Source organism: Equus przewalskii, chromosome 20 (genome assembly GCF_037783145.1).
Source record: "Equus przewalskii isolate Varuska chromosome 20, EquPr2, whole genome shotgun sequence".
NCBI classification, from domain to species: domain Eukaryota; kingdom Metazoa; phylum Chordata; class Mammalia; order Perissodactyla; family Equidae; genus Equus; species Equus przewalskii.
Window position 1 is genome coordinate 13,529,035 of NC_091850.1, and position 26,013 is coordinate 13,555,047.

Consider the following 26,013-nt stretch of genomic DNA (forward strand, 5'->3'; position numbering starts at 1 on the left):
GCAGTCCCATTTGATGTGAGAAATGCATTCCTGAGAACCTTCTAATTCGTGGTTCAGATCACCTTTACAGAGAAAAGAATTTCTCGTTACTGGCTAGAGTGGCCGTGTGGCAAAGGTGAAAAAATTTAAAATTGATTTAGCTTGCTGACTTTGCAATTATGACATTTTTGGTGAATTTTTGAAGAGAATTTGAGGATAACTTGTTTTAAATTTTATTCCTAAAGTGAGACTTGACAAACATTTTATATTCACACTATCTCAAGTTTGCATAAAATGCAACACTATATGTATATTGCCTGGGACATAGTTTTGGTGACTGAGGAATCCAGGAATACTGTGGAAACTGCTGCTGCTGTCACCATATTCATAGATAATGAGGAGAAACATTTGGAAAATCCTTGCAGTCTGTCCTCTCTGGATTTTGAATAGATACATAGAAGCTTCGCTAAGCACTGGGAGATTCTTTAGCAGTATATGAAACTAGCTTGCAAGCAATATCAAGTTTTCATTTAAAAAATCATTTTTTAAAATCGCCAAGTCATTTTAAAGTGCTTTAAAGATGGCCCTACTTCAAGAAGTTTAAAGTATCCTTTTTTGTTGTAGGTCTTAGCGAGCCTGCGAACTGTACGAAACAACTTTGCTGCGTTAACTAATTTGCAAGATCGAGCACCTAGCAAGTAAGTTATCCTTCTTTTCCTCTCCTTCTTGCTGAACTGTTATAGGGTGTTCTCTCAATTTGAGTGAACTCAAGGCAATATATTAGATTTCTCTGAGTTGTTGCAATGCTGTCTAACCATTTACACTATGTCATATGATGTCCTGTTAATATTCTATAAATACTTTGTAGTGGTGGTTCTAAGATCAGAAATGAAGCAGTATGACAAATAAGTACGGTGATTCCATCTGTCAGAAATCACCTGGCTTACCCAGCCCTCTGCTCAGTTATTCACACTCAGGGTAACTTTATAGGTTTGGCTAACTTCATAAATTAACCATGGACATACCATCTCATCAAGCCTTAAAGTCAATCCAGAGTCATCCTCTTAGTTCTGAGACAAGGATTCCTTGGAGAAGTACCATATCATAGCAAAGATCTTTGATTTTCCTGCTGTTACTGACTTTCAGATCAGCAGCATCATGGAACAATCGATCAAACTGTGATATGTGATAACAGGGAAAGCCTTTGAAAGAAGGAAAGCCGAGATGGAAAATGATTATAATTTGGGGGTTCTAATAAAGGCAAAAGATCTAAGAAAACAAAATTAATATTTTAAGATTAAATGGAAAAATGATTAATTATTCAAATGCTCATTATTTTGGCAATCTATTGTTAATAATAAATAAAATGCTATCACTAAAATATCAACTCCAAAGAATTTTCCAGAAGAAAAAGCATTTCCTTAAATCAATATTGAGAGGACAGTGAATAAAAATTTATTTGGAATTATAACTTATCTAAGTGTATACAATTTCATAGTAGTTGCTACTTCTTAAAGAACATGAAAAAAATCTGAACTTTCCGTTCCATAATGATATAATTGACCTCCCAAATTCATGCTTTCCATGATTAAAAAATGCTCTTGCCATTATGTACGTACTTCCTGTGATAGAAAACGGTTTTTAAAAAATCAGTGTAAGTGTCAAAATGCAAATAATTGGAATGGAACCCAGAAACTTCAGCTGTTTGTCATGTTTCTGGATAATGAATTTTTGCAGGCCTGTTCCCTCAGTCTGAACATTTCTCACCTTCTTCCCCGCCTCATCCACTGGGCTAACTGTAATTCATTCTTTCGGTCCCAGCTTAAACAGAATTCCTTTTGAGCCATTCTCCCAGACTAACACCCGACATACACACGCCCACCCCAGGTCCCAAACTGGGTGGTATGCCTTTCCAGCTCGTCTGATCGCATCTTGCACCTAATGTCTATTTGAGCACGTGTCTCTCTCTGCTCTAGTTGCGGATTTGCCTGTCTGAGTGCTCCTTAAGAATGTCAGGGCCCAGTGAGCAGTGGTTGTATCTGGTTCACATTTGCACTCTTGGTACCTAGCATAATGCTCAGACAGAGTACTCACTTTGCACGTGCTTGCTGCCTGGAAGAGTGAGGTGGTGAGGCAGCGTGTGGAACGTAAGGATGTGCTTCGAGGTATTTCTCCTTTGCCAAACACGTCTTCTCTCCTCCACGTCCATACAATATCACGCTGATCTCAACGGCCCCGTGGGGCTTTTGGTGTTTGGTAGCTCATAGGTGCATCACCTCCTCTTTGGAAAGTCACAGCACTGCAGGAGGAACGAAGTTACTGGTGTCACTCCCAAACATTTTTAGTCTCAATTTTTATCTAAGAAATTGAGGTATTGTTTTTAAAAGGCAAACCAGAAACTTTATAACTGCTTTTACGCTTCCTTCAGACATGGTCACTTGGGGACCAGCATTTAAACCTGTGACAGATAAACTTGATCAGAGAGGTGTGAAGGCATCAGATTGGCCTTCCGTCTCCAAAGAGATGACGTGAGGCCCATTCTGTGCAAGACAGAAGTTTTCAACTCATTTACAGGGACAGACAGATTAAAACGGGAAAGAACAGCTGGAGGAGGGTAGAAAAATCATAGTTTATGCCCAGACTTGACCTACAATTGAATGCCCAGGGTGATGTCTAACCAAACAATGTTATCTGGTAGACTTTAACTAAAGGCCTTTGAGGTCTCTCTTTTGGTCAGATTTGTACCTCCTTTACTGATGTAAACCCAATCAGCCTCCTCAGAATAGTAGAATTCAATCTGTGTACGGCCAAGCTCTGTTCTGTCAGTGTGGGCAAAGTGCATGTAACTCTGGTTCATCACATGATGACCCTGAAGGAATCGGAATTTCCCTACTGGGCACTCCCAGTACCACTGGAGCACTTCCAGACTCACCCTTGGATTCTGCGGAAGGCATGTGCTACCTTGCACAATCCACTTTTTAATTTGCTAGGAGGAAGAAATTTAGGAAGAATGCATTTGAAGCCCTGACTTCTGTGGGTACTCAAATGCACATTGCTGACTTTTATTAACCCATTAAGAGTCCTAGTACCTTGCTCTTTCTTACCCTTGAGAGTTTTCATTCCAGAAGGGAGTTCTGGCTCATTCTTCATTAAATGATTTATCACCGTAACCGTGGATCAAATGACTAATATTCTCTGCTTGCCCTTATTTGTTGAAATATCAAGTTCCCAAAGTGACCGTTGTTGGATTGGTATTAAGAGAAGACAGTAAGTAACAAGTCAAAAATGTGGTTTTCCAAAACTATAGAAAAGTTTAAAAGTATTCATTTGATACCTTTCCTAGACAAAATTGATGCTTTCTAAATTTTCATAGAGCAAGGACTAAAAAAAAAATAATCAATATATAAATTATTTGAATAATAAGCTCTCAGCAAGAAGATAACTATTAGTGTATAGACCAGAGGTGTTTTAGAGCAGCGGTTTAAAACAGTAACCTTTCTGTTCCATGAAGCATTAATCAAGTTTCAAATTCCCCCATTTTATTTCATAATAAAAACTAAAATAATTCAGAAGTAAATTTTGGTGACTTTTCAATCAAATACAAAATTTCAGTCCCAAACTGACATCAGTAAACGTAAGAGCAGTGAGACAGAGCCAGACACTGACTGGAACCAAGACTGAGAATTGACAAAGTACCAGGCCGCTTTTCCCAAGGGTCTCCCAGCCCTGCTAAGAGATTTGTCATCTCAGGAAGGCAGATTTGAACAGGGCTCTGAGAGAGCCTGCCACCTGCACAGATGTGTGGCTTTTGGTCCAGGTTCCACAAAAGCATCCTCAAAATAAGGCAGCATAGCAGAGCGCAGGCCCTAGAATCACATTACTTTAGTTCACATCTCAGCTTTGGCACTTGGAACAAGTTATTCAACTTCCCAAAGCTCTGTTTTCCTCATTGTAAAATGGGAACAATGAGACGACCTGCCTTAAGGTTTCTTGTGAGGAGCAAAGGAGATAATTCGTTTAAAGTGCTCGTTTAGCACAGTGTCTGACACACAGTAAGTGCTTATTAAATGTTAGCCACTGATAGAAGTACCAAAAAAGAGAAAAGCACCAAAAATCAATAAAAACAAAAATTTTGCAGACATCCTTGAATGTGTCTGTTTTTTAAAGTTTTTTTAAAGATCATTATTTTAAAAGCTTTCCATTGTAAATAACAACTTTATAAAGTTATATTTCAAAAAATCTTAGTGGATATTGTATAAATGATAATTCTTTTCAACGTAATTTATTAAGCATTAGATACATTGTGCTGTGCTCTCTAGGGAATACAAGTTAGTCATAAAGCATGGTTTTTTGCCTCAAGGGGTTTATAATCCTCTTGTGGAACTTGGCAAACATCTGAAAAATTAAAGACTATGCGATAGAATCTAGTTAAGCACCTTTAATTTACAGTATTTCTAAAGTCTCTAGAGCATCTATTGGGACAAATCATTAGTATACGTTTCTAACAAATGTAGCAGAGGTGTTTCTCCATATAAGAAATAGAAAGGAAAATGTTAAAATAGCTTCTCTAATTGTAATATAGTTTACAAGGAGTCATTTACTTCTGACAGTGTACAGGCAATCATAGAAATGTATGCCAAAAGTAAAAGTTCATTAACACTGTGTTAGGAAAACCAAGTATAGACTGACTACTTTTCCAAATTCAAAGAGTCTGTGTTTGCTCTGTAAGCCCTCTGTAAGCCTTTGCTGAAATAGTCAATCAATGAGAACTTCCTCCTCTATCATGTCCCTGTGACATTTACATCAGCTTTATTTACCCCACAGTCTATCACTATGAGATTTAACTGTTTTCTTCTTTGACGTGTGATCTGAACTATGGTACAAAGGGTACCTAAGGACTTGACCGGCTAGTCTGAAAGAAATCTTCGTTTGCATGTCTTAACTTAAAAATAATTCTTTAAATTAAAATGGCATATCTGAAATGACTCAGAGAGTCCACAGATCACCAGGCACCGCATATTTACTGCTTTGTATTTTTTTGTCTTTGTCAGAAGATCACCCATGTGCAACCAACCATCCATCAACAAAGCCACCATAACAGGTAAGAAAGATCTGGGAGCTTATTCTTCTCATGTCTAGGAAGAAACCATATCTTCCAGGATTCAACCTAGCATTAACTCACCAATTTTATACTGCAATTCTAAAATTTTAAAGAAATTAATTCCTTCTTCTCTATATTATCATTTCTCTCATTGATCTCACAAGTCATCCATTCACGCTATTACTTGTAAAATATTTACTGGTGTACCATTTTTAAAAACCGTTTAAATTTGTGCTCTAAGTTTAGCATTGCTCTGGGCATTTGTATTTTGGGAGACAGCATTACCTTCAAAATGTTGACCGTGTTGTTTCCATGCTTACGTTATCAGTGTGATGTTAATATATGGTAACTTGGTTTAATGGACGTGAAAGCATAAATAAAATGTGCCTTCTTGGTTAATCAGTATCCCAGTTGTATGTAGGAAGGAACACCATTCCAGTAGTCCTGATTTGGACCCAGAGAGTTGAGAATAAATTCAGTTTGGGAGAAGAGAGAAGAAGTAATTATACAACATAGGAAAGTTCAATGAGATCAAAAGAACAGATGGTTTGGGGAAGAGAAGTGGAAGGAATGATGATGGACATAAAGGGCAGAAAAATAAAATTACCTCGATTCCCCTTAGTCTATTTTAAACGTAGAACTTGACCTCAACTGAACCAAAAATGGAACAAATGATCTCATTTTGCTGAACCTGAAACCAGACTGAATTCATTTAATCATTTCTTAAAACCCCACTTAAAATAATTGCCTGGAAAAGGAAACCTAAGTTTTCTAAAATTATTACCAGAAGAAAATTAACGTATTTTTCAAACTAGACCAATACTTCATTTGATTCAAGTGTCTTCTCTGAACTTGAACTCATAATGTGCTGAGGAGCTCCTTATTAAGTTATTACTGAGTACGCTTTGCGTGAAAGTTAACTTCATCATGTCCAGTCATCACTTTTCAACTGGTCTCGTTTGTGGTCACTATGTCAGAGTTGATTCTGGAACAGTTGTTAATTTTGTTCTTTCCTAAATGTCTTTCTAATGAGGCTTGTATTTCAATGAATATTAAATTATTGGTTCTCTTTTCCATGTTTATCTTTCAAAATCTTATTGGTGATGATTTTCAACTGTCATTTCATAGTATGTGTCTGGCTCTCCAGTTTTCTTCTTGACATTGATCAAGAGATGAACTGATCTGATAACTGAAACTCCTATAAATTAAAGTAGGTTCTTTAAGTAGCAGATTTCTTCTTCAGAAACCCAGTCAATGTAAATGAGCCTAAACTGAGATGGCAGCATAGAACTGGACTCCTCTGTTTCTATTCACTTGGCTGATTATGTTGAGGGATGAGCAGACTGACTTTTGTGAGCATGTGCCTGAGGCCTCTAGTGAGACAGGCCACCTGGCACCTGATTTCTAGCCCTGCTCCAGGCACCAGGTCTGACAGCCATAAAGAGGGACAACCCCCCCGCCTCCCATATTTTTGCAATAAGCAGGCTCTCGATGTTGCAATTTGAGTAGAATGCTGTGCTATTTTCTTCCCTGAATGCTTTTGTGTCTTGAGGTCATATATGAGCCAGCCCCATAGGAATGTCCTCCCAGAAGAGCCACTGTAGGTACCTGTGGAGATTGTTGTGTCCAACAAGAGGCAGAGGCAGTGGATGCTCAGTGGTCAGGGCAGCTCTGGCTGTCCCCCAACACTGATTAAAGGGAGAGTAGCTGCACTCAGGAGCACACACTTAGACACATGTGAGAGACCCCATAAAAGCTCCCAGAAATTTTCACGTAGTATTGAGGCCCAGGGGCAATACCAGAGAGAATTATGAGCTACTGAAATATGGGAATTAAGGCGAATATGGCCTCATTTGTACCCACAAGCTGCTGACCTAGGGTCTAGGGACAGTGGGGCTACAGAAATATCTTATCTAGGAAGGGAAACTAATTAACTATCATTAACTGCTTAATGCAGCTGTGTTCATCACAAAGCACAACAGGAAATTAACTGACTAGAGAGTGGAAGTCTTTTTCCTTCCCCAAGCTTAGCAAACCAAGGTGGAAAAGTGGAATGGGGGTTGAGGGGCTGAGGGCAATAGCAGGGGAAGTTTCTCTCCTCTGAGCCCATTCTGGAAAAGTGGGCCCTTAAAAACATAAATAATAATATTGGTTGAGACTTTGGTAGAAGACTTGAGACACACAGAAAAAGTGATGCTTGTGAATTCCCTCCCTCAGCAGCTGACTACTCAGGTCCTACCTCCAAGTTCACTCCCCCTGGTGTTGGAACCCAGCTATACCTCTGCGGTTATCCTGGGAAGGGTGGAAAAGAGCATTAAAAAGAGTCAATGGGATACCCTTTAACATGAATTTGACCTTCTTAGAAATTTTATTTAGAGTCTAGAGGAACAGTGTAGCATATGGTTAAGTTCATGACCGGTCCAAAAGGCTGCAGTGGTGCACAGCTCCCAGGCACCCCTGGAGGGCAATTTCATAGACCATCACTGCTGGAGCACCCCTGGAATCATGCAGTGTGGGGCCTCTGCATGTCCAGAATTCAAACCATGCTCTATCATGATAACTTGTGGCCCTGGGCAGGTTACATACCCTTTCTCTGCCTCAGTTTCCCCATTTATAAAATGATGATCATACAGTTATTGCTAAATTAAACGAGTTCACATGTGGGCTGCTTTCAGCACAGTCCTTCACAAAGTAAGCACTCAGTACATCACTTTTTGTGTAGTTTTGTTGTTTTTATTTCTAAGACTGACTCTGTGTGTAGAACTAGGGGTGATGGAAAGAACAGGCCAGAAAGATGACAGAAGGAAAGGGAAGAATGAGAGACAGATGAGATTGCAGGATCATAAGAGTAAAAATTATGGAGCTCCCCCAAAATGGTTGAAATGGACGCACTTCCTTTGTGCCTGTCAAATGTGGGGCCTCCTGTTGCTCCCAGTGCTCTGTCCCTTCCTCTCCTCACAGCCACAGACCTTGGTGCCCTTGTGATATGGCTGATAAACTACTGTTCAGGGTTATTTTCAAACTCTAAGACCTTACTTTTGAGTCATAGCTCTTTGAAGGAAAAAATTACCTCCCTATAACTTTTCTATGAATCAACTCTGTGGCTTTTTAAAAAGAAGAGTTAAGAACTTTGTCTATTATGTCACACTATGTTTTCTAAAGCTTTCCCCCATAGATCGTAGAAGACCCTTCTCCCTCTTTGAAGTTATTCCATTTGACGTGTGACAAGGCCAGGAAAGTTTGATTTTATAACATTAGGGTTAAAGCATGTTAGTTACTTATCAGTTTTTATTTGCATACATAATAAGTAAATGCATAGCTCTAAAATTATTTTAAAAATTTTAAAAAATAAAGCTTCCAAATGTGCATGTATAAAAGAGCCTTAGTACTAAATAGCTATTATGTTCTTTAGTGTGACATAACAAAAAGATGGTGTGTGGCATTTGGAGCTTGAGTGCAAACCCTGTCTCTCTCCTTTGCTTTATTTCCTCATTGGAAGGATGGAGATATAGGTACCTAACTCTCTCGGTGCTGTTGCAGGAATTCAAGGAGATGAGTTAGCTAAATAACAGAGCTCAGCATGTTGAGAGTAACTCACCAAGTGTTTCTTTCTATAACCCTGCTCCGTGCCTGGTGTTTTTTTACTCCTAAAGCTAATTTAACAACTAGTAGAGTAGAGGAGGAGGACGTTGATGATGTATCAGCTTTTATGGTATGTTTCATTTATGATTTTCTTTTCAAACAGTAATGACAGGAGATATTTAGGAATCCTCATCTTATTTAGAGCAAGGCTCACCTGAGTATGTCCTCATGCAGTGGTGAATGACACAACTAAAGAGTGTGTTGAAACATGAGAGGGCAGCAAAGAGTCAGAGATGCCCAAGCCATACCTATACTGTGCTGTTTTCTCCTGTTTTGGGAGTACAGCCATGTCTCTTTGGGGACGATTAATCTTTTTGAGCATTGCATTTTCAGACGATGTTAACTCAAGAAAAGCCATCTCAGGAAACCTTGTCATGTCTCCACAATATCATTTTTCAATATGTTTCTAATTTCTGTATTTACAACCCCTTTATTTAATCATCTTCAAATTGAGGATTTCATGCAAGAATGTAGGTCAGAGAAAATTTACTTAAACTTCTCTGTTTTAAAGATGAGAAAACTGAAAACTAGTGTAAGAAAATGCTACTTAGAGGCAGAGCCAGATATAAATACGGGATTCCTTTTTCTGGGTCCAGGGGCCTTCTTGCACCCCTGTGAAATCATCCATCAGATGACGGTAGCCTTCAGACCCACCATAGAAGCATATGTTTTGGAGAAAGTAAAAAAAAGTATTGCAAATATTAATTTCTGAGCAATAGATATAGCATGGGGTTTTTTGTACATGGACTTTAAAATTAGAAAATATCATATTCCATCTTCTCACTGGACAGGTCTTTATATTTAGAGCTGTTTTGATTATATCCACTGATTGTATCCTAGATGCCCTCAGATAAGCAAAGACTGGCTGCCTAAGACAAAGGACTTTTGACTTTGGACTTTAGAAAATACCAGTTCTTCTATCCAAGCAATAAAACTAGTATAATTGTCTCTTCTCTGCCTGTGGAGGGAGACACATGGTGCAGTGACAAGCATAAAACAACGCAAAAGTAGTTTTAGTCCAAAAAAGAATTTGGTGTAAATCTTCCCTCTACTTCATATTTTTAACACTGAATATTCATAACTACTTAAAAAAATGAGTGCATTCAAAATAGAATTTAGTCCATTGGTAAGGAGAGGATTTAAAAAGTGAACTATCCGAATAATACTAGCCAGTCAAAACACAAAGAAACTTAATCTTATATGTTTATTATTCTTCTAAAGAACAAAGTGACTCCTTAAGACCAATGAGGAGGAAAAAAATGAAGATATTTAACTGGAACAATTATTTTGTTATTCTCTAGACTAATCATTTAACACTCTGAGCTTATTAAAGAAAGGAAAGTAAACTATTTTGTGGTCACAATAATGATGCTAGCCACCTATGTAGGTCTGCCTTTTAAGTCTGTGTGTGTTTATATATGTGTGTAATAAAAACAAATAGTATATATAATATAAAAAGAAATATGTATATATAACAGATACTAGTTGGAAGCAAGAGCCACTTAAAGAAGGAAAAAGGGATCTACATGAGAGAAATATGTGAGGGCTGAGGAGGCACTGAGCAAGAAGATGTGTCGGGAGTGTGCAGGGAGGAGTGTGCAACGCCTAGCTCGTTGCCCCAGAAGTCCCACCCTCCTCCTCAGCCACTAGCGGGCACTAGCTTCATCTTGTCGTTCTTTTCTTTCTTTCTTTTAATAAGAGCAGAGGTTGTGGCAACACTTTAATAATTTCAGAGAACGAGTGCTCACTAAGCTTTTTTAAAAATGGGATTGAAAAATGCTAAGGACACCTTATGTTTAATAGCTTTAACAAAAAAGTAATGAAGATTGTGTATGTGAGTGTTTGTACATTGACCTTTTTTTGGAGTTTTTTGCTTGTTTTATCTTTCTACTTAATACATCTAATGACTGTTGAGAGTTCTAAGTTTTTTGAGCCAGGGGAGTTTAATTTTACAAAGATCCTCACATTAAAAAGAAGTTTCCGGGAAAAACATTGAACTAAAAGATTTCCTTAAGTACACAGAATATGGCTATTTATTAGTTAAACTTAGGATCTTTTAGAAAAGTAAAATCTGTTTTCTTCCTTATAAAACTATCTTGTTTCCCCTTCCTATACTGTTGTTTAAATAAGTGGAATTATATCTATTAATATGTAAAAAGACCAGGGCTGACACAGTGACTTCTTAATCAGGAATTGAAGTAATACTTGGTTTTATAAACAGCAAAAACAAGTGATATGTCATAATCATGGAGAAAAATAATTTAATTGTGTCTATATTCCCTGAATATCTGTTCTGAGTATTTTTTATAACTTTAAGTGAAATAATTGAAAGAGACTGCATATTCATTTAGTCAGCACAGTAAAAAGGTTAAGAGTCAAACCATATAGGTTGAAACCAACTTTCTTCTTACTAGCTAAGTAATCTTGGTCAATTTACTTAAATTCTCTAAGCTTTTATTTTGTCATCAGTAAATTCTAAGTCATTGATTGGTACTCATAATATGTTCAATGAATGTTAGGCATCGTTATTCCTGTAATCTTTTAGTGATTATTATCCATTTAGTGAACAAATATTTTCTATGCACCTTATACATGGCATGCAACAAAGTAGGTGTTGGAGATAAAGAGATGAGTAAAATGTTACTGCTGGCTTCAAGGAATTCATAATCTAGGGAGAAAGAATCATGAATAATTAAGTACCGTGACTGAGGCAAATTCAGATATGTGTATTTGCAGGAGAGGCAAGTGGTTCTATCTAGGGAAAACTCCCTGATGAGCTTTGAAGGATGTGGAGTTCTCTGTAAGGGGACATCACCTGATGCCAAGGGACCATCAAGAGTAAGATATGGAAGCATGGGGTGCCTGTCCAGATCAGGGGACCGGAAACAGCAAAAGACAAAGAGAGTTGAAAGTGTGTGGGAGCAACTGAACATGACGCTCTAAGATTAGATTAAGGCGATAGTGTGAAGAGCATTTGGAAGCTTGTGCAAATAAAGGTGGACTTTATTTTGTGGGCAATGGAAAATCATCAGTCATTTCTAAGCAGAGGAGCAAGTATGTATTTTAGAATGACAACCTTGGAAACTGTATAATAAGCAGACCGAAAAGAAGAAAGACTAGAGAGCCCATACTCATTAGGAGGCTGTTACAGGTCAAGTACACACTACAGATAATGTGGCTCTGAACTGGGCTGGTGGTGTTGAGGGTGGAGATAAGGGAATGGATCACAACTCTTTTCAGAGTTGGAGTTGAGAACACTTGGCTGTTGGTTAGATTGGGGAGTGAGGGAAAGAAGTGAAAACTGAAGTCATATACACAGACGTTCACCACAACATTGCATGTGTGCCTAAAAGATTGAAAACAACCCAAATGCTAAGTAATACGTGCATTCTATTTGGGTATTAAAAAATCCATAAAAAATTTTTAATGAGTTATTTATGAGAAAATTTTAATAATGTAGAAAAATCCTTCCAATTTAAAGAATACATGTTAAAATGCTAAGTGGGCAGTAGGTACACATTTAATGCATTTTAATTATGTGTATTGGATTAACTTAAGACTTTTTTAGATGCTGACTAGTAACTTGCAAAGGCAAATAGGTTCACCATTTTACATAGAATCAAGTGACAAATATATAAGTTTCTCTCAGGCCTCAGTAGTCTGTTTGCCTCTCCTCATCTAAAAAGGGTAGTAATGAGACGCTGCCTAATAGTATTTCAATACTGGGGTGCCACAGTGGAGCATTAACTGTATTTTCAAATAACAATATCCCTTAGATAGAAAAGCACTCTATCCATTGATTATTGAGCCTATGACAAGACAGTTTTATTATCCTGCAACTGATCAGAAAAGCTACCACAAAAATAGAGGATCCAAATGTCACCAAAGTCCATGTTAGCCAGTACAGTACCCCTTCCTCACTCTCTGAGTTAGAAAAGGGCAACATTTTCTAAGCCTACCGATCAAAGGAATCCCCAAAGGATACTTGAAAATAAACCCACAGAGACAGATTCCCCCACAGTCCAGAAGAGACTCTCTGGGATAAGGCTCAGGATCTATATTATGAAGAAGTGCTCCCAGGTAGACCATTCGATCAGCCAGATTTGGGAGAATAATGGAAAACTGAATGAAGTAGATGAGAGTGCTGCTTTGTACACTGTTGTCAGTGAGTTGCTGATAACTTGTTGGAAAATCACTGTCTCTCTGGAAAATGTATATAGTGACACCCACACTCCCACGTAACAAACAATGCAGTCTAGGATAAACAAGAAAATATGTTTCAAATGTTCCGTGATTAGTGGAAGGAAATACAAGGTGATGTTATTATCTGTGCATTCCCGTCATCGCGGCCATCATCACCCAGGCCATCATCGCTGTTATCTCTCAAAATGCATACAAGATTTTAATTAGACCAGCTTGCTCCCCTCCTAGAAGAAAATGAAGTATCACGTCCATGTTTATTTATGGGGGTGGGAGCGAGTTTGGGAAATGTAATGGTTAGTAACTGTATTCTTTTTTGTCCTCTCAGACATGGTACGAAGTCTCCTTAAAAACAGAACAAAAAACAACAAAAGCTGCATTCTTCAGTCACTCCCTTTATCCACAAAATGCTTCCCACCCATGTTTGCCTTAAAAAATATTCTAGGCATACTCAGAAATACAACACTGTGGTGGGGCAAAACAATGAAAATTCCTTTGGGTCTAATTTCCCAAATTTTACTCATTAAATGTTACACTGAATGATTTAACTCTGAATAAATGTGGAGTTTACTCACAGCATCTTTTCTTTCACTACCTCAGAAAATGCTTTTAAAAAACCAGTTAGATGTATTATTAATCTTTGTTGTTAGTGCCATTAAGTCGATTCCTACTCGTAGTGCCCCTGTGGACAGCAGAGCAGAACCTGGCCTGGTCTTCTTGTGCCATCCTCTCACCTTCTGGCACTGTATCAGACAACACTCCGCTGTTATTTTTAGGGTTTTCATGGCCAGTTTTTCAGAAGTGGGTGGCCAGGTCCTTCTTCTTAGTCTATCTTGGTCTGGAAGCTCTGCTGAAACCTGCCCACCATGGGTGAACCTGCTGGTATTTGAAATGTTGGTGGCATAGCTTTCACCATCATGGCAACACGGAGCCGCCACCAAGTGCTGTGGTTCCCGGACTGGGAAATGAACTCCAGCCACGGTAGTGAAAATGCCGAATCTTAACCAGTAGGCCACCAGAGCTGGCTATATTATTGATAATAATGTTAATAAAAATTAACATTTTCTGACATTTGATATGTACTAAAGACTCTACATGCAAAATCTCTTTTAAATCTTATGATAATCCAATATATAGCTACAAATGATAAAGTATAGATTAAGTCTGACTCAAAGGCAGAACATTAATCCTTCTCTCCCTCAAAATTTATTGATACGTGCACAGAAACACACAATCTACTGTCATGTTCCCCTCCCCAAAGTTATTCCCTAGAGATCTCTTCGCTTTTTTTCTTTTAGTAAAGAAGACCAAGCAGAAAATGAACCCTTGTTGTCTGTTACTGAATGTGTGTGAATGGAGGGTAGGACAGAGGAAGGATAAGATGTATGGATGTGGAGCAGCCCTTTGGGAAACCCTGAGAAGTCAGTTGTGTAAGCTAAGGAAAGAACTCGTGCCTGGGGTGCAGAATCCCTCCCGCCTTCTTCCATTGCCACGGTTCTCTTCCTGAGTCCTCCGAAGTGCCTGTTGTCATGAGGGTGCCCAGGGCCGGAGCACCAACCGGGGAAGGCCCCCATGGTCTGTGTGATAAGTGAGGCAGATGGAGTGTGTCAGAAGGTTCGAGCAGAGCCATGCTTGAGCCTCAGCACTCACTGGGCTTCTAGGACCACTCACTATTAGCTCCTGAAATAACAGTTTTTCCCCAGTGGTGAATTCATTTCTTTGTATTTAGACTTGCCATAGGCTTGTCATATCCGTTATTTTTTTTCTTGGGTACCATTTCTAGCCGTGCAATTCTCTAGCTCTCTATCTCCCAAATCCACTTCCTCTAGAGATTTCTGATGTCTAATATCCAGTGTTTTTTCCTGTTCCATCTTCTCTCTCTTTTTTTGCAGTTCTTTTTCGGCACTGTTGGCACACTGAAATTATTTCTAATTCACTGTGTTCTACGTGCCTGACAAAACAAATGGGTGCTTATGTCATGTTTTTCTGGATATGTTTCTGATATTTACATATTGCACGCTGAGTCATCCACGCGTGTGCTCCTGGATTCGCTAGGATGTGAAAGACGGTGCTTAGGCTCTGAGGACCCAATGAGGCATAAAATACCTCCAGTGAGCTTTAGGACCATTATCCTAGAGGTTCAAAGAATTTACAAAGATAAACTGCGCTCTGTTGAATGCAAAGGGCATTAAGTAAATAGAAAACGGACGGTTTGTAAGTGGATGGATAAACGAGTGGATAAAATAAGGAAAGGAGAAAGAAAGGGAGGGAGGAAGAAAGGGGACAGAGTGAAATCTTCTTCCTAGAGAATCAGGAAGCTGTCTACACTGTTAGCTTAGAGACTGGAAAGGGTCTGGGGAACCGATTTAGGAACTAGGGAAAATGTAGCCGCAGGAGAAAGTAGAGGACTGAAGGTAGTAAAAGAAGAATGTTTTCCAGATCACCAGAGGAAAATAGAAAAGGATGGGTCCTGGACCCGAGACCTTAGCTGAGGAACAGGGGAGGGTCTCTACGATGCCTAAGTCACCGACTGCGCGCTGACTGTGTTGTTTAACTAAAATTGTTCATATACAAATAGACCTCACTTTTCTCTTCCCGAAGGTTTTTGTTCGGAAAAAATTCCAAACTGTTGTAAGTTTTGTTTGGTTGTTTCGATGTACAAGTCAGAACCTACATAGAGGAGGAAGAACAAATCTCAGATGTCAGAAGATCTAGGTTTCATTCCTGGCTCCTGCTCACCCACTCTATGACCTTATACAAGTTACTCTATGTCCTAAGTCTTTTTTGTTAAAATGTGGTGAATCGTAATAATAATACCTTCCCAATTTTGAGGAATTACGTTAGCTAATCCATGTAAAAAATGTGGCACAGTGTCTGGTAATAATAAACGTTAGCTCTTATTAAAAGGTAGGTGAAAAGTGCTTTATATATTGAAAAGCATTAGAAAACTTTCAATAGACATTATTGTGTTATTCTGTTATTGTTGATCCTCAAAGTGGTCATCTTTGAACACTGTACATTTTTTCAGCCCTGCTGCCAATGCTGAAAGCATTTTGGAAATAGCTTTAAAGCCATGGTTTACAGGCCATACAAGGAAAAGCCATCTCATTGGTTTACTGTCACACTTCACTTTTGACCAAAAATATTATTTCCAATATGCTTACCAACTCAAGTCACCAAACAAGATGTCAGATTAGCCTGGATGAGGCTAATTCTGGAAATGAAGCCACTCCAAGGGGTAAGACCTTGAGGCTCTTGAAACAAGTATAACATGGACTCTGAAGGCGGTTCCAAGACAAAGTCTCCTAGAATCTTTAGAGTGATGGCAACACGTGGAATAAGCATATATAGGTTTTCTCAGGTGATACTTCAAAGAAGACAGCTTCATCTGAATTTTAGTCAGTTTTTGAGGGGGACTCTCAGAAGAGTGACGTTTTATCCTTCAGCCACGCCTTTTACAGTTTGTGTTTCTACAGATCCTTACAGGCAGGTTCGATTCACTGGAAACTGCTGAAGGTTCTGGAGTTGAAGAAGGCCAGTGGGTCCCAGCCCACTGCCTCTGAGAGGGGCCCAAGCCCTCATCACTTCAACAGAAAGGGCAGCAAAGGAAGTTAGCCAGGCATTTTGTCACACTGTTATTTCTCACTGAGTCTATTAAATTACTACTGGGTACTTACAGTGCTTCAGCATCATGTTCTTTGAGGGTTCCATACAATTCTCTCCTGGGCTGGCTCATAATCTCCCCTTAGGTAATGGTTGCTGATTATCTGATTATCATTGCTGATCCTCTGGTTGCAAGATAGAAACCAACTCTGCTAACATTAGCAAAATGAAATTTAGTGGAAGAATATTAGAGGAAGTCTCAATTCCCTGAGAATTAGTTGGGGCTGGAGGATCAGGTGTGAAGGAATCAATGCATCTTCAGATGCTAGAAAGCCGCAAATTAAGGGAAAGGTCTCATGGCAGGAGCAATCTAGTGAGATCCTCGCAACTGTTTTTAGTTTCTTTGTTATTCTGTTTGACTTGAATTCCAGTGGTCTGGGTCTTGGGTCTTGGCTAAAGGAGAACAGGGCCTCTGATTGTTCTGCCAGTCTATGTAATATAACGTAATAGTAAGAGCCTAAGATATGGGGCTGGATTACGTGGATTCATATCCTAGCTCTGCCACTTATAGATGTTTCTCGTCAAACAATTCACTTAACTTTCCAGAGCCTCAAGTCCCTCGTTTTTGAAATGGGCATAATAATAGTAATTATGTCATAGGGCGTTCATGAAAATTTTTTGAGATGATATTTATGAAGAACTAAATACAATGCATAGCACGTGGTAAGCACTTAATCATTGTGGGCTATGCTATTATTAGGATTATCCAAAGGAGACGCCAAGTAATTTCTCGAAAGAAATTAGAGCATTGTTATAAAGAGGAAATAAATGCTGATGGGCCAAAAATAATTATCAATTACAGTAAGATAAGAGAGTTGGCCTCAATATACTATTTATTTTGCTAATATATTTCTCAGTAAACTGTTCTTTATAGTATTAAGGTTCTTAGACGTGCGGGATGGCACCTGTTTGTTAATATATCCCTGGGAATGCGGTTCCTCTGAAGTCATAAAAATGATTTAACTGCCTGATTATTGGATCTACGTGCATTTATTGTTGCTTCTTTTATGCTTACTTCCATACAGGGTGCCATGATCCTTGGCTTCTGGTTTACTTACAAGTATGGGAATCAAAGGGGGGAATAATTTTCATTGCTATGATCTTTGTTTAATAGTAATCTAAGTGGACTGTTATCTAATAAGTCACTACTTAATTAGGTTGACTTTAAGGGATGCAGGGTACTAGAAAGAGAAAGATTATTTTTAAGCTTCTCAACTCTCTGAGAACAACATATAAGTAGGCCCCAGTCTATGAATGAGTTGGACTTTTAAATTCCTTTGAAGTTTCATTGTTTGAACTTTAGACATGAATATCCACACACTGACATTCATCAAAGGCCCCTGAGAACCACCCTATACCTCCATTCCAAGAAAGTGCAGGTTTTCCAAGGAGAAGGAATCTGGTGGAGAATTGAGGTCTCCTAGAAAAGGCATTTAGGTCCATCAGTGGGATGATGGATTTAAATTTCTGAAGACCAATGGAAGCTCACTGTAGAACAATGTATAACCTACCCACGTGGAAAGTCAGAGTCATTGCGGGGAGGAGGGCCCACCTCCAGGCCTTGGGGAGCTAGACTGAGTGTCACGCACCATGGCAGAACCAGTCAGATAGAACCTCGCTGCCCTACAGCTGCTGCCTACAGAGCTACCACAGTGCTGGCCTCTGACTAGATGCTTCCACCTGACTACCATGTTCCCCACCCTACACTCTGACCAAGCTCGTGAAGCTACCCAGCCCTGGCCTGTCTCTGTCATCTCAGCCCTGACCCCTGTGTAGATGATCCACACCTTAAGTGTAGCCGTTCCTCTCACCTGGGACCAGTCGTGCCTTCCTCACCACACCTTCAACAATATCCAGTCTTCCCCAGACCTGACTAACTCTGGCCTGTCCACCCACCTCACCACACCATGTCACCCAACACAAGAAAGGCGTTATTGACTTGAAACTGAAAGTATAGCCACCTTTAGTGTTAGTTTTTTTTAAATGTATGTATCTTTTTCCCAGGGAGTAGCTAGGCACTGTAACAAGGTAGACTTTGGACTCATTAAATCAATACAGAGAATCCTGGCTGTGTCACTTCTAAGCCATTTGACTTTGGGCAAGTTATTCTCTGAGCCTCAATTTTCTCACCTATAAAATGTACGTAATAACAAACCTATCTCAGAGAGTTATTACAAGGGTTAAATGAGATAAATAACCACCAAGCCTAGCATCTGGTGCATAGTAGGAACTAAAAACGAAATGCTAATTCTTGAATAAACTCTTTTTCTTGAATATAGTATGGCACTTCCATCAGTGAGTTTCAAGAGGCAAATGAATCATCTTTAGATTTGGAAGCTTGACATAAGGAAGAATAAAGTAAAGAAAACAACGAAATTTCTCTTAAAATTATTTTCCTTTACTAACTTGTCTTCCATTGTCTGTGTTCATGAGAAACTAGCTCTGCCTGCAAAAATGTCTGCCTGCTAGTTCTTTTCTACATGTTTAAATTCCTAATTGCGCATACAGTCTTAGTCACTATATTTTCATATGCAAGCAATTAAGACTCATTTAACAGCCCTCCCTCTGGAAGGTTTTGTTCTCCATCTGCCACAAATCAGATTCCTTAGGAACATGTTTGATTTTGAAACAATGTGAAAGTACTGTTCATTTTGTTCGAATTTCATTTATGTACCGTTTTTTCAAGTGATGGAAATGGGCACCACACAAAGCTCAGCAGCTGGTCAAAACAAGACATCAAAGAAACCATTGAAATGGGGCGAAAAATTAAATAAAAAACTACAGCCAAATAAAAACCATAGTCTGATAAATATTCCTGACACATTTTGCTCGTAACAAATATTTACTTTACAACAGATTCAAAATACAGGAAAATAGGAATGCACCCCAGTTCCCACTCTGAATCTTAGCGATCTTGAGCTCATAGCAAGGTATGTGAGGAAAAAGTGAAAGAAACTAGAAGGAGGAAAATAGAAAAAGATTAGATTTGTACTTTTTTTGGAGAAACATGGTACAGAGCTACAGTTTGAATAGTAACCAGAAGCGTCAAACAGATTTATTAGACACTTTGTTCATTTAAAAATCAATTAATGTGCTCCCTTACCACAGGTAAAGTCATTTGAATTTGTTCAATGAGTTTTTTTTACTTTAGAACATCAAATAGAAGCTAATGCTTGATCAAATTGAGGGGGAAAAAAGAATTATTAGGTTTTGAACACAAATAAGTGTCTGTGAACTGGTAAGCAAAATTCAGCAAAAATTTAGAAAGGAACGGGCCAGCTTTTCTTGAAAATTTTCAAAATTGAATGTCACAATTTGGAGATATACTTTGCAGAAAATAGTTTTCTCTGCTTTTATTTCCCATTGTTTGGGGACTTGAAACAAATCACCAACACAATTAATGCAATAAATTCTCATCTATATATCAAATGGATATTTTGTCCACCAGCTTCCTAAGGCTTTATAAGCTGAATTGTTTTGATATCATTTGATGAAAGGTTCTGTAAAAGTTCAAAGTATTGTTATTTTGGGCAGTCGCACCTGCATGTTTAAAATGCCTCTGTGCAAAATGTAGCCCAATCTGCTTTCAGATCAGACCTTCAAAGAAGGATAGATTCATAAGTGTGACAGATCCCCTTAGGTGCTTCCCTACAAAGAACAAGCAAAGCTAAGAGAGCCACTCCCACCCACCATCTTTGTCTGTTTGTGCCTAAGCATCAAATGGCACCTCTAAAAAGAAGAGCAGAAAACCTTAGTACCTGTCTGCTGGAGAGCCACACCAAGACACAGACGGTTTTCTGGAAGAAATGACGCTTAACAGTACAGATATAGTTAAGTAAATGGAGGGAGAAAATGGAAATGGAGAGGACCATACTTTTCACTAACAGGGATTATCTATTAAAAGGCAACTCTTTTTTTCAAAGAGCAGCTAAGCTCAGAAATCACACATATGATGTCTGCCATTAAAGGAGTCAGTGTAATTGAGTCAAATGAATGGGGTGCTGAGCATTTAGGGTAGTGGGTCACAAACGTGTCTGTTCATTAGAATCAGCAGGGCACACAGATCCAGAGAACAGATTGGTGGTTACCAGAGGGGAAGGGGATGGAAGAGAGTGAAAGGGGTAATGGGCGCCATGTGCCCAGGGGTGGATGACAAGTAGACTTTTGATAGTGAACAGGATGTAGTATAAACAGAAGTTGAAATATCATGTGCACCTGAAATTTATGTAATGTTATAAACCAATGTTACCTCAAAAAAGAAAAAAACACACAAAATGAAGAGAAAAGAAAGAATCACCTGGGAATCTTAAAAATTCCAAAGCACGAAGGAAGAAAATATCAAAAGTTCAGAGACCAGTTAGGGGACAATAGCAATGTCCAATAATAAGGCCTAACAAAGGCCCTGCAGTGGCAAAATAGCTGGGTAGCAGGAGTAGACAGAAAGGAAGAGAGAGTTGCAAAAGGTAAAAGAAGAACAGGTGTGTAGGATTTAGTAACTGCTCACTGTATGATTGTACTGGGTGGATGTAAAACGGTTCTGACAGTGTCTGAAGCCTTATGATCCTTGGTATTATATATAGGATATATAGGTTATATATAAGATAAAAATAGGCTGATGCCTGGATCCCAATATAGAATTTAAGGCTGATTTAGTGCCTAGCTTACCTACATTTCATTTAGGAGAAAATGTTCTATATGTCAATTATTCTAGAAAACCAAGGTTCATAATCTTATTTGAATCATTTGGAATGAAAATCTTTGAAAGGTATTATGCTCATTCTTAACCTCTAGAAGGTGTGCACTGAATGTAGCTCAGTCATTTTTAGTAGCTCTAGTCATCATTATGGACATCTACTTTTATACTTCTCTGTCATTCACAGATGACCTTGGGAGCTAATGATCAATGGGCTTTTTTTGCCCCTACAGTAAAGAGCCTCAAACTTTGTGGCACTTTAATTCCTCATCTGCTGCTCCCAATGGTCACCTCCTGATGTTTTCCTGGACCAGGCCTTAGTGGCATCTTTTCTGATCTGTTGTTGCTTTCTTCTTGGCAAACTAGATTACTAAGTCATTGCACCAAGCCTCAAATAAGAGCAAATTAACTCAAAATAAAAGTGGGTTTTGGGGGCCACCCATCTCTGAGGTTGGGCTTTAGGATATTTAATGCATACAACAGATAAGATTGTAAGTGCATTTACTTGACTATTCTGGAGTTCTTTTCACCTACCTACTGGTGTTGAATAGTATAAGTTCCTGGATAATTAATCTCTAGATAAGTAGGTTGTTACTATACTCCTACAGCTAATAAAATTAATATTGATTTGTCATCAACCAATCAACAAAAACGTACATAACTCTGTGCTCTGGGTTTCAGGGAAATGGAAATGCATAAGATGTAGTCCCACCCCCAGAGACTTGATAAGATGTAATTGTACATGTGAAAAAGATACCAAGAATCTTAGGTAGTCCCAGGATTGTGCCACAGAGTGTAAGTGTCATAAGGATTCAGAGGATGCAAAGATCAAATTCAGATAATAAGCAATGATGGACCTTGAATCCTTTAGAGTTAGTTAAATGTCCCACCTGGCCAGACTTTGTGAGATGGGCATGTTCATGAATGATCACTGCCTAGCCACAGAGATTTAGGATTGCTTCCAGCATCCCAACACAGTGCCCCTTTTCATCCAGGACCATTTGCTATTAGAAAAGAGAGGTGATCACTTGTGATTTGTTAACATTCCCTCATTTTGCATCTGGCACTGGACTTCTGAAACTTATAGAAAGATCAATGACCTCAGGGTTTAGGGACCACAGCTATAGTCTCAGCTCTGCCACTAGCTCCCTGTTTCACCTTTGGTCAGTAATTTAATCTGTTTTTTTTTTTTTTCTATAAGATGAAGATAGTAGGTTAGATCATATCTAAGGATCCAACTAGGATCATCATGTTTTACTATTTTAAAAAATGCCTTCTTCTGATTAATTGCCTTTATTTTCTTTAGTTACATTTCCCTAAGTTATAAACTAAGTCAATGGATGAATTCCACTTTCCCCAGTATGGATCTTTAGAGGATATCCTTGACACCATTTGCTATTTTGAGTTTTCAACAATGAGTTAAAAGAAAATTCTGTCTCCCCAATTCTCTCCAGTTGGCAGAAATCTTCATGTGGACTTGATGGTTGCCTAGAGCAGCAAAATATTAGGGACTGAAACATGTTCAGGGGCCTGATTGGATAAGTGACTCAGAGCTGAAAGACCTTTCCCAGCTTGACTGGAGCCCATACTTAGCTAGAGTGGGTGTTTGTCTGCGCTACTCCTCTGATTTGGAGGTGCCTGTTACCTTGCTTACTGAAATACAGAAGCCAACCTTGAAACCGACAGAAAGGAGTTAAATCATCAAAAGGCAATCTTCTTCGCTTAGCAGGTCTCGCACATGAAAGACCATTAGGACTAGTAAATATAAACTAGATGAGGAAGCTGATCATGGGCTTTGGAGAGCACATGCCAAGAACATTATGAGCACTCAATAAAAATTCACTATAAGAGCTACTATTCAAAGCCAATTATCTCTTTTGAGTTAGGAGAACCCAGTGGAGGTGCTGCTCATGAAAATCGATACTCTTTTCCTTCTCTGTTAAAGCCAGACATCTCTAACTATGCTCTTAGTTAAATGTGAATTAAAAACATTTTTTTCTATTACTAAACTCCTTAAATCCTGAGGTCATCCTCTCTCTGTTCCATCAGTCTGGCTCCATGATACCAATTACTCTAGCTTGTTAAGGAAGTTATTAGCGTCTGGGAGTCACATCTTTTGCTTTTAGTCAATGTTGGCTGGAGCAAGAATTGGAAGGAGAAGTATTAGCCAAGTCTCATTACTCGAAGTCCTCTCTCTTTAGCTATTTAACCAGGTTCTTAATTATGTATTTGGTTGGTGGTGTTTTTATACCCAGTACACATTCTTCCCACTTGCACATGAGCAAGGTCATTATGGTAATAATAACAATTATATACTATTACTTTTTATCTTGTTTAAATACTTGTGGAGTGTCATTACAATCAGAGACTGGCCCTCTTGGTTTGGACGTTGTGATTTGTAATGAAAATTATTTTGAGTGATTGGAAACATAGTCCTAAAAGAGTTTACAATAGTAACTCTTATCTGCATAACCATAGCAGCTGTTTGGAAACATGGCTCCAGATCACTTGTTTGCAAATGTCTTTTTCCATACAATCTTGGATGGAGTGAAATCCATATACGTTACTTGACATGTGAAACACATGTGACCCTGGCAGATGATTTGGCTGACCTTGAAAACTACAGCTGTTTAGTCACTTTAAGAAACAACGCAATACAAGTGATTTACTAGGCTTGGGCTTAAACCATTTTATGCTGACTGATGGGAATTCTGACCCTTCAGAGAGGGAGGAAAAAGTGTAAGACAATGGAAATGTGTCATCCTGGGTGTTAATGTCATTAATTTTAATACGTTACTTTACAAAATGTGCAAAGAAGGCTGCTTGGTGTTACAGGGAAAAAATAATAACATCCATGTGGCTTTATTTTGCTTTATTTTTTAAAACTTTAGTGGAGAAATCCAAGTTTTGACTTTTGTTTCCTCTCCATCCAGATCAAGAGCAGTCTATAATCTCCTAAAAAAAAATCAAAGCTTCTTTGCTTATTATAAAATATGTTCTCTCTTAGGCATTACATGGTGGAGGATTAACATTCTCTTCTAAGGCAGCCCTATAAGTTCTCCAGTTGCTATGTATACACACTATTTTAGCCAGAATTTGGTTCATCTAGAGTGAAAGAGACCTGAAAAATTATGCTTTAATCAAAACAGAAGTTTCTTTCTTTTTCCTATTAAACAGACACAGAGTGGGCAGTCCAGGGCTGGTATGGCTGCTCTGAGATCATTAGGGGCTCACAGTTCTTTCAGGTAATTCCTCCGCCATCCCTGGATTATGGGCTTTGCCTCCAAGGTCCAAGCTGACTTTAAGAGCTCTAGCTGTCACATCAAAATCGCCAGCAGCAGGATGGAGGAAGAGAAGAATAGCAGACCTCATCCTTTTCAAAGAAACTTCCCAGAAATCCCACATAGTGCTTCTACTTACATCTCCTTGACTCAGTTTAGTCACGTGCCACATCTAGCTGCAGGGGAGACTGGGAAATAAGGTATTTTTTCTGGCAATCACCTAATTCAGGGATTTCAACCTCCTTTAAGCAAATACGCTCTCTCCTAACCTCTCCTTGACTGTCCAGTCTCTCTCAAATTCCTTGCCATCCTGTTTTCCTTCTTATACATCTTGGGAAAACCCAACACTGTCAGTCCCACAACCTGCCATCTCTACTTCCTTGCCAGAACTCCTAGGGGAAATTTCCTGGGGCTAGCCCAGTGGTGTAATGGTTAAGTTCGGCCGCTCCACTTTGGCTGCCCGAGGTTTGCAGGTTTGGATCCCAGGCACGGACTTACACACTGCTTATCAAGCCATGCTATGGCAGCTTCCCACCTGCAAAATAGAGGAAGATTGGTGCAGATGTTAGCTCAGGGCCAATCTTCCTCATAAGAAAAAAAATTCCCACATCACTTCAAGCTGGAGTTCCCATAAAGTCAAGACCACTCACCTCAGCTGGACCCTCAGGGCCACTTGACACTTTGTCCTTGCTCTGCTCCCTCTCTCAGTCCCCTTGGTTTTTATTGCAAACCTCCTCCCTCTCAAGCCTTCTGATCCAGCAGCTGCTCATCGCCTTTCAGTAAATGACTTTACTTGTTGCTTAATGAAGAAACTCATTGTCAAGACATGAACTTTTTCAGCTCCTACAACCTCTTATTGACATCTGTACACATCCTTTTGTCCCTTCTTCTGGTCTCAACAGATAATGTGTCCCTTCTTCCTGAGTAAGTCAACCCCTGCATCTGTGCTTTTGATCGTCCCTCCTCTCAGCACTTCCAGGTCCTTGCTCCATCTAGTTTCCTTTCTTTTTCTCACATCTTCAGTCTCTCCTTTTCTTCTGTCTCTTTCCCTATTCATGTCTCTCTTAATCTTAAAAAAAAAAAAAGAGAGAAACAAAAATAGCGAAGTCCAGTAACAGACCATTTATTGATCCTTTAGTTAGTTCTCTGTTCGTCTTTTCCCAGCCAAGTCTCTCCACCTCGTCATCTCCCACACGCCCCTCAATTTATTGTAGTAGAACTTTTTCGTAATAGAACTAACACATTTTCATTGGAAGCCATTCTCTCCCAGGTGATTCTATTCTCTTCTTTTCTTGCTACTCTGAATACTCTTGCTCCCCATCGTCCATGATCTGTCTTCCTCCCCCTTTCCCCCTTAAACATGAGTATTTCTGGAAGATTCATTTTTGACTCATTGCTGTTCCCATTCTGGGCACTCTCTACATACTTTAAAAAAACTTTAATAGTTTTAGCTA

The 26,013-nt window shown here is 39.0% G+C and overlaps 1 protein-coding gene across 26 annotated transcripts in view; it reads left to right on the forward strand.

The window, feature by feature from the left end:
- Window positions 1–26,013, forward strand: part of PDE4D (phosphodiesterase 4D) — a 1,369,870-nt gene that overhangs the window by 1,186,325 nt on the left and 157,532 nt on the right. For all 26 annotated transcript variants that reach the window (XM_070587537.1, XM_070587535.1, XM_070587543.1 and 23 more), the window contains 2 exons: window positions 604–677; window positions 5,031–5,080. In XM_070587537.1, the coding sequence (XP_070443638.1) occupies window positions 604–677; window positions 5,031–5,080 (124 nt within the window). The remainder of the gene's footprint in view (window positions 1–603; window positions 678–5,030; window positions 5,081–26,013) is intronic.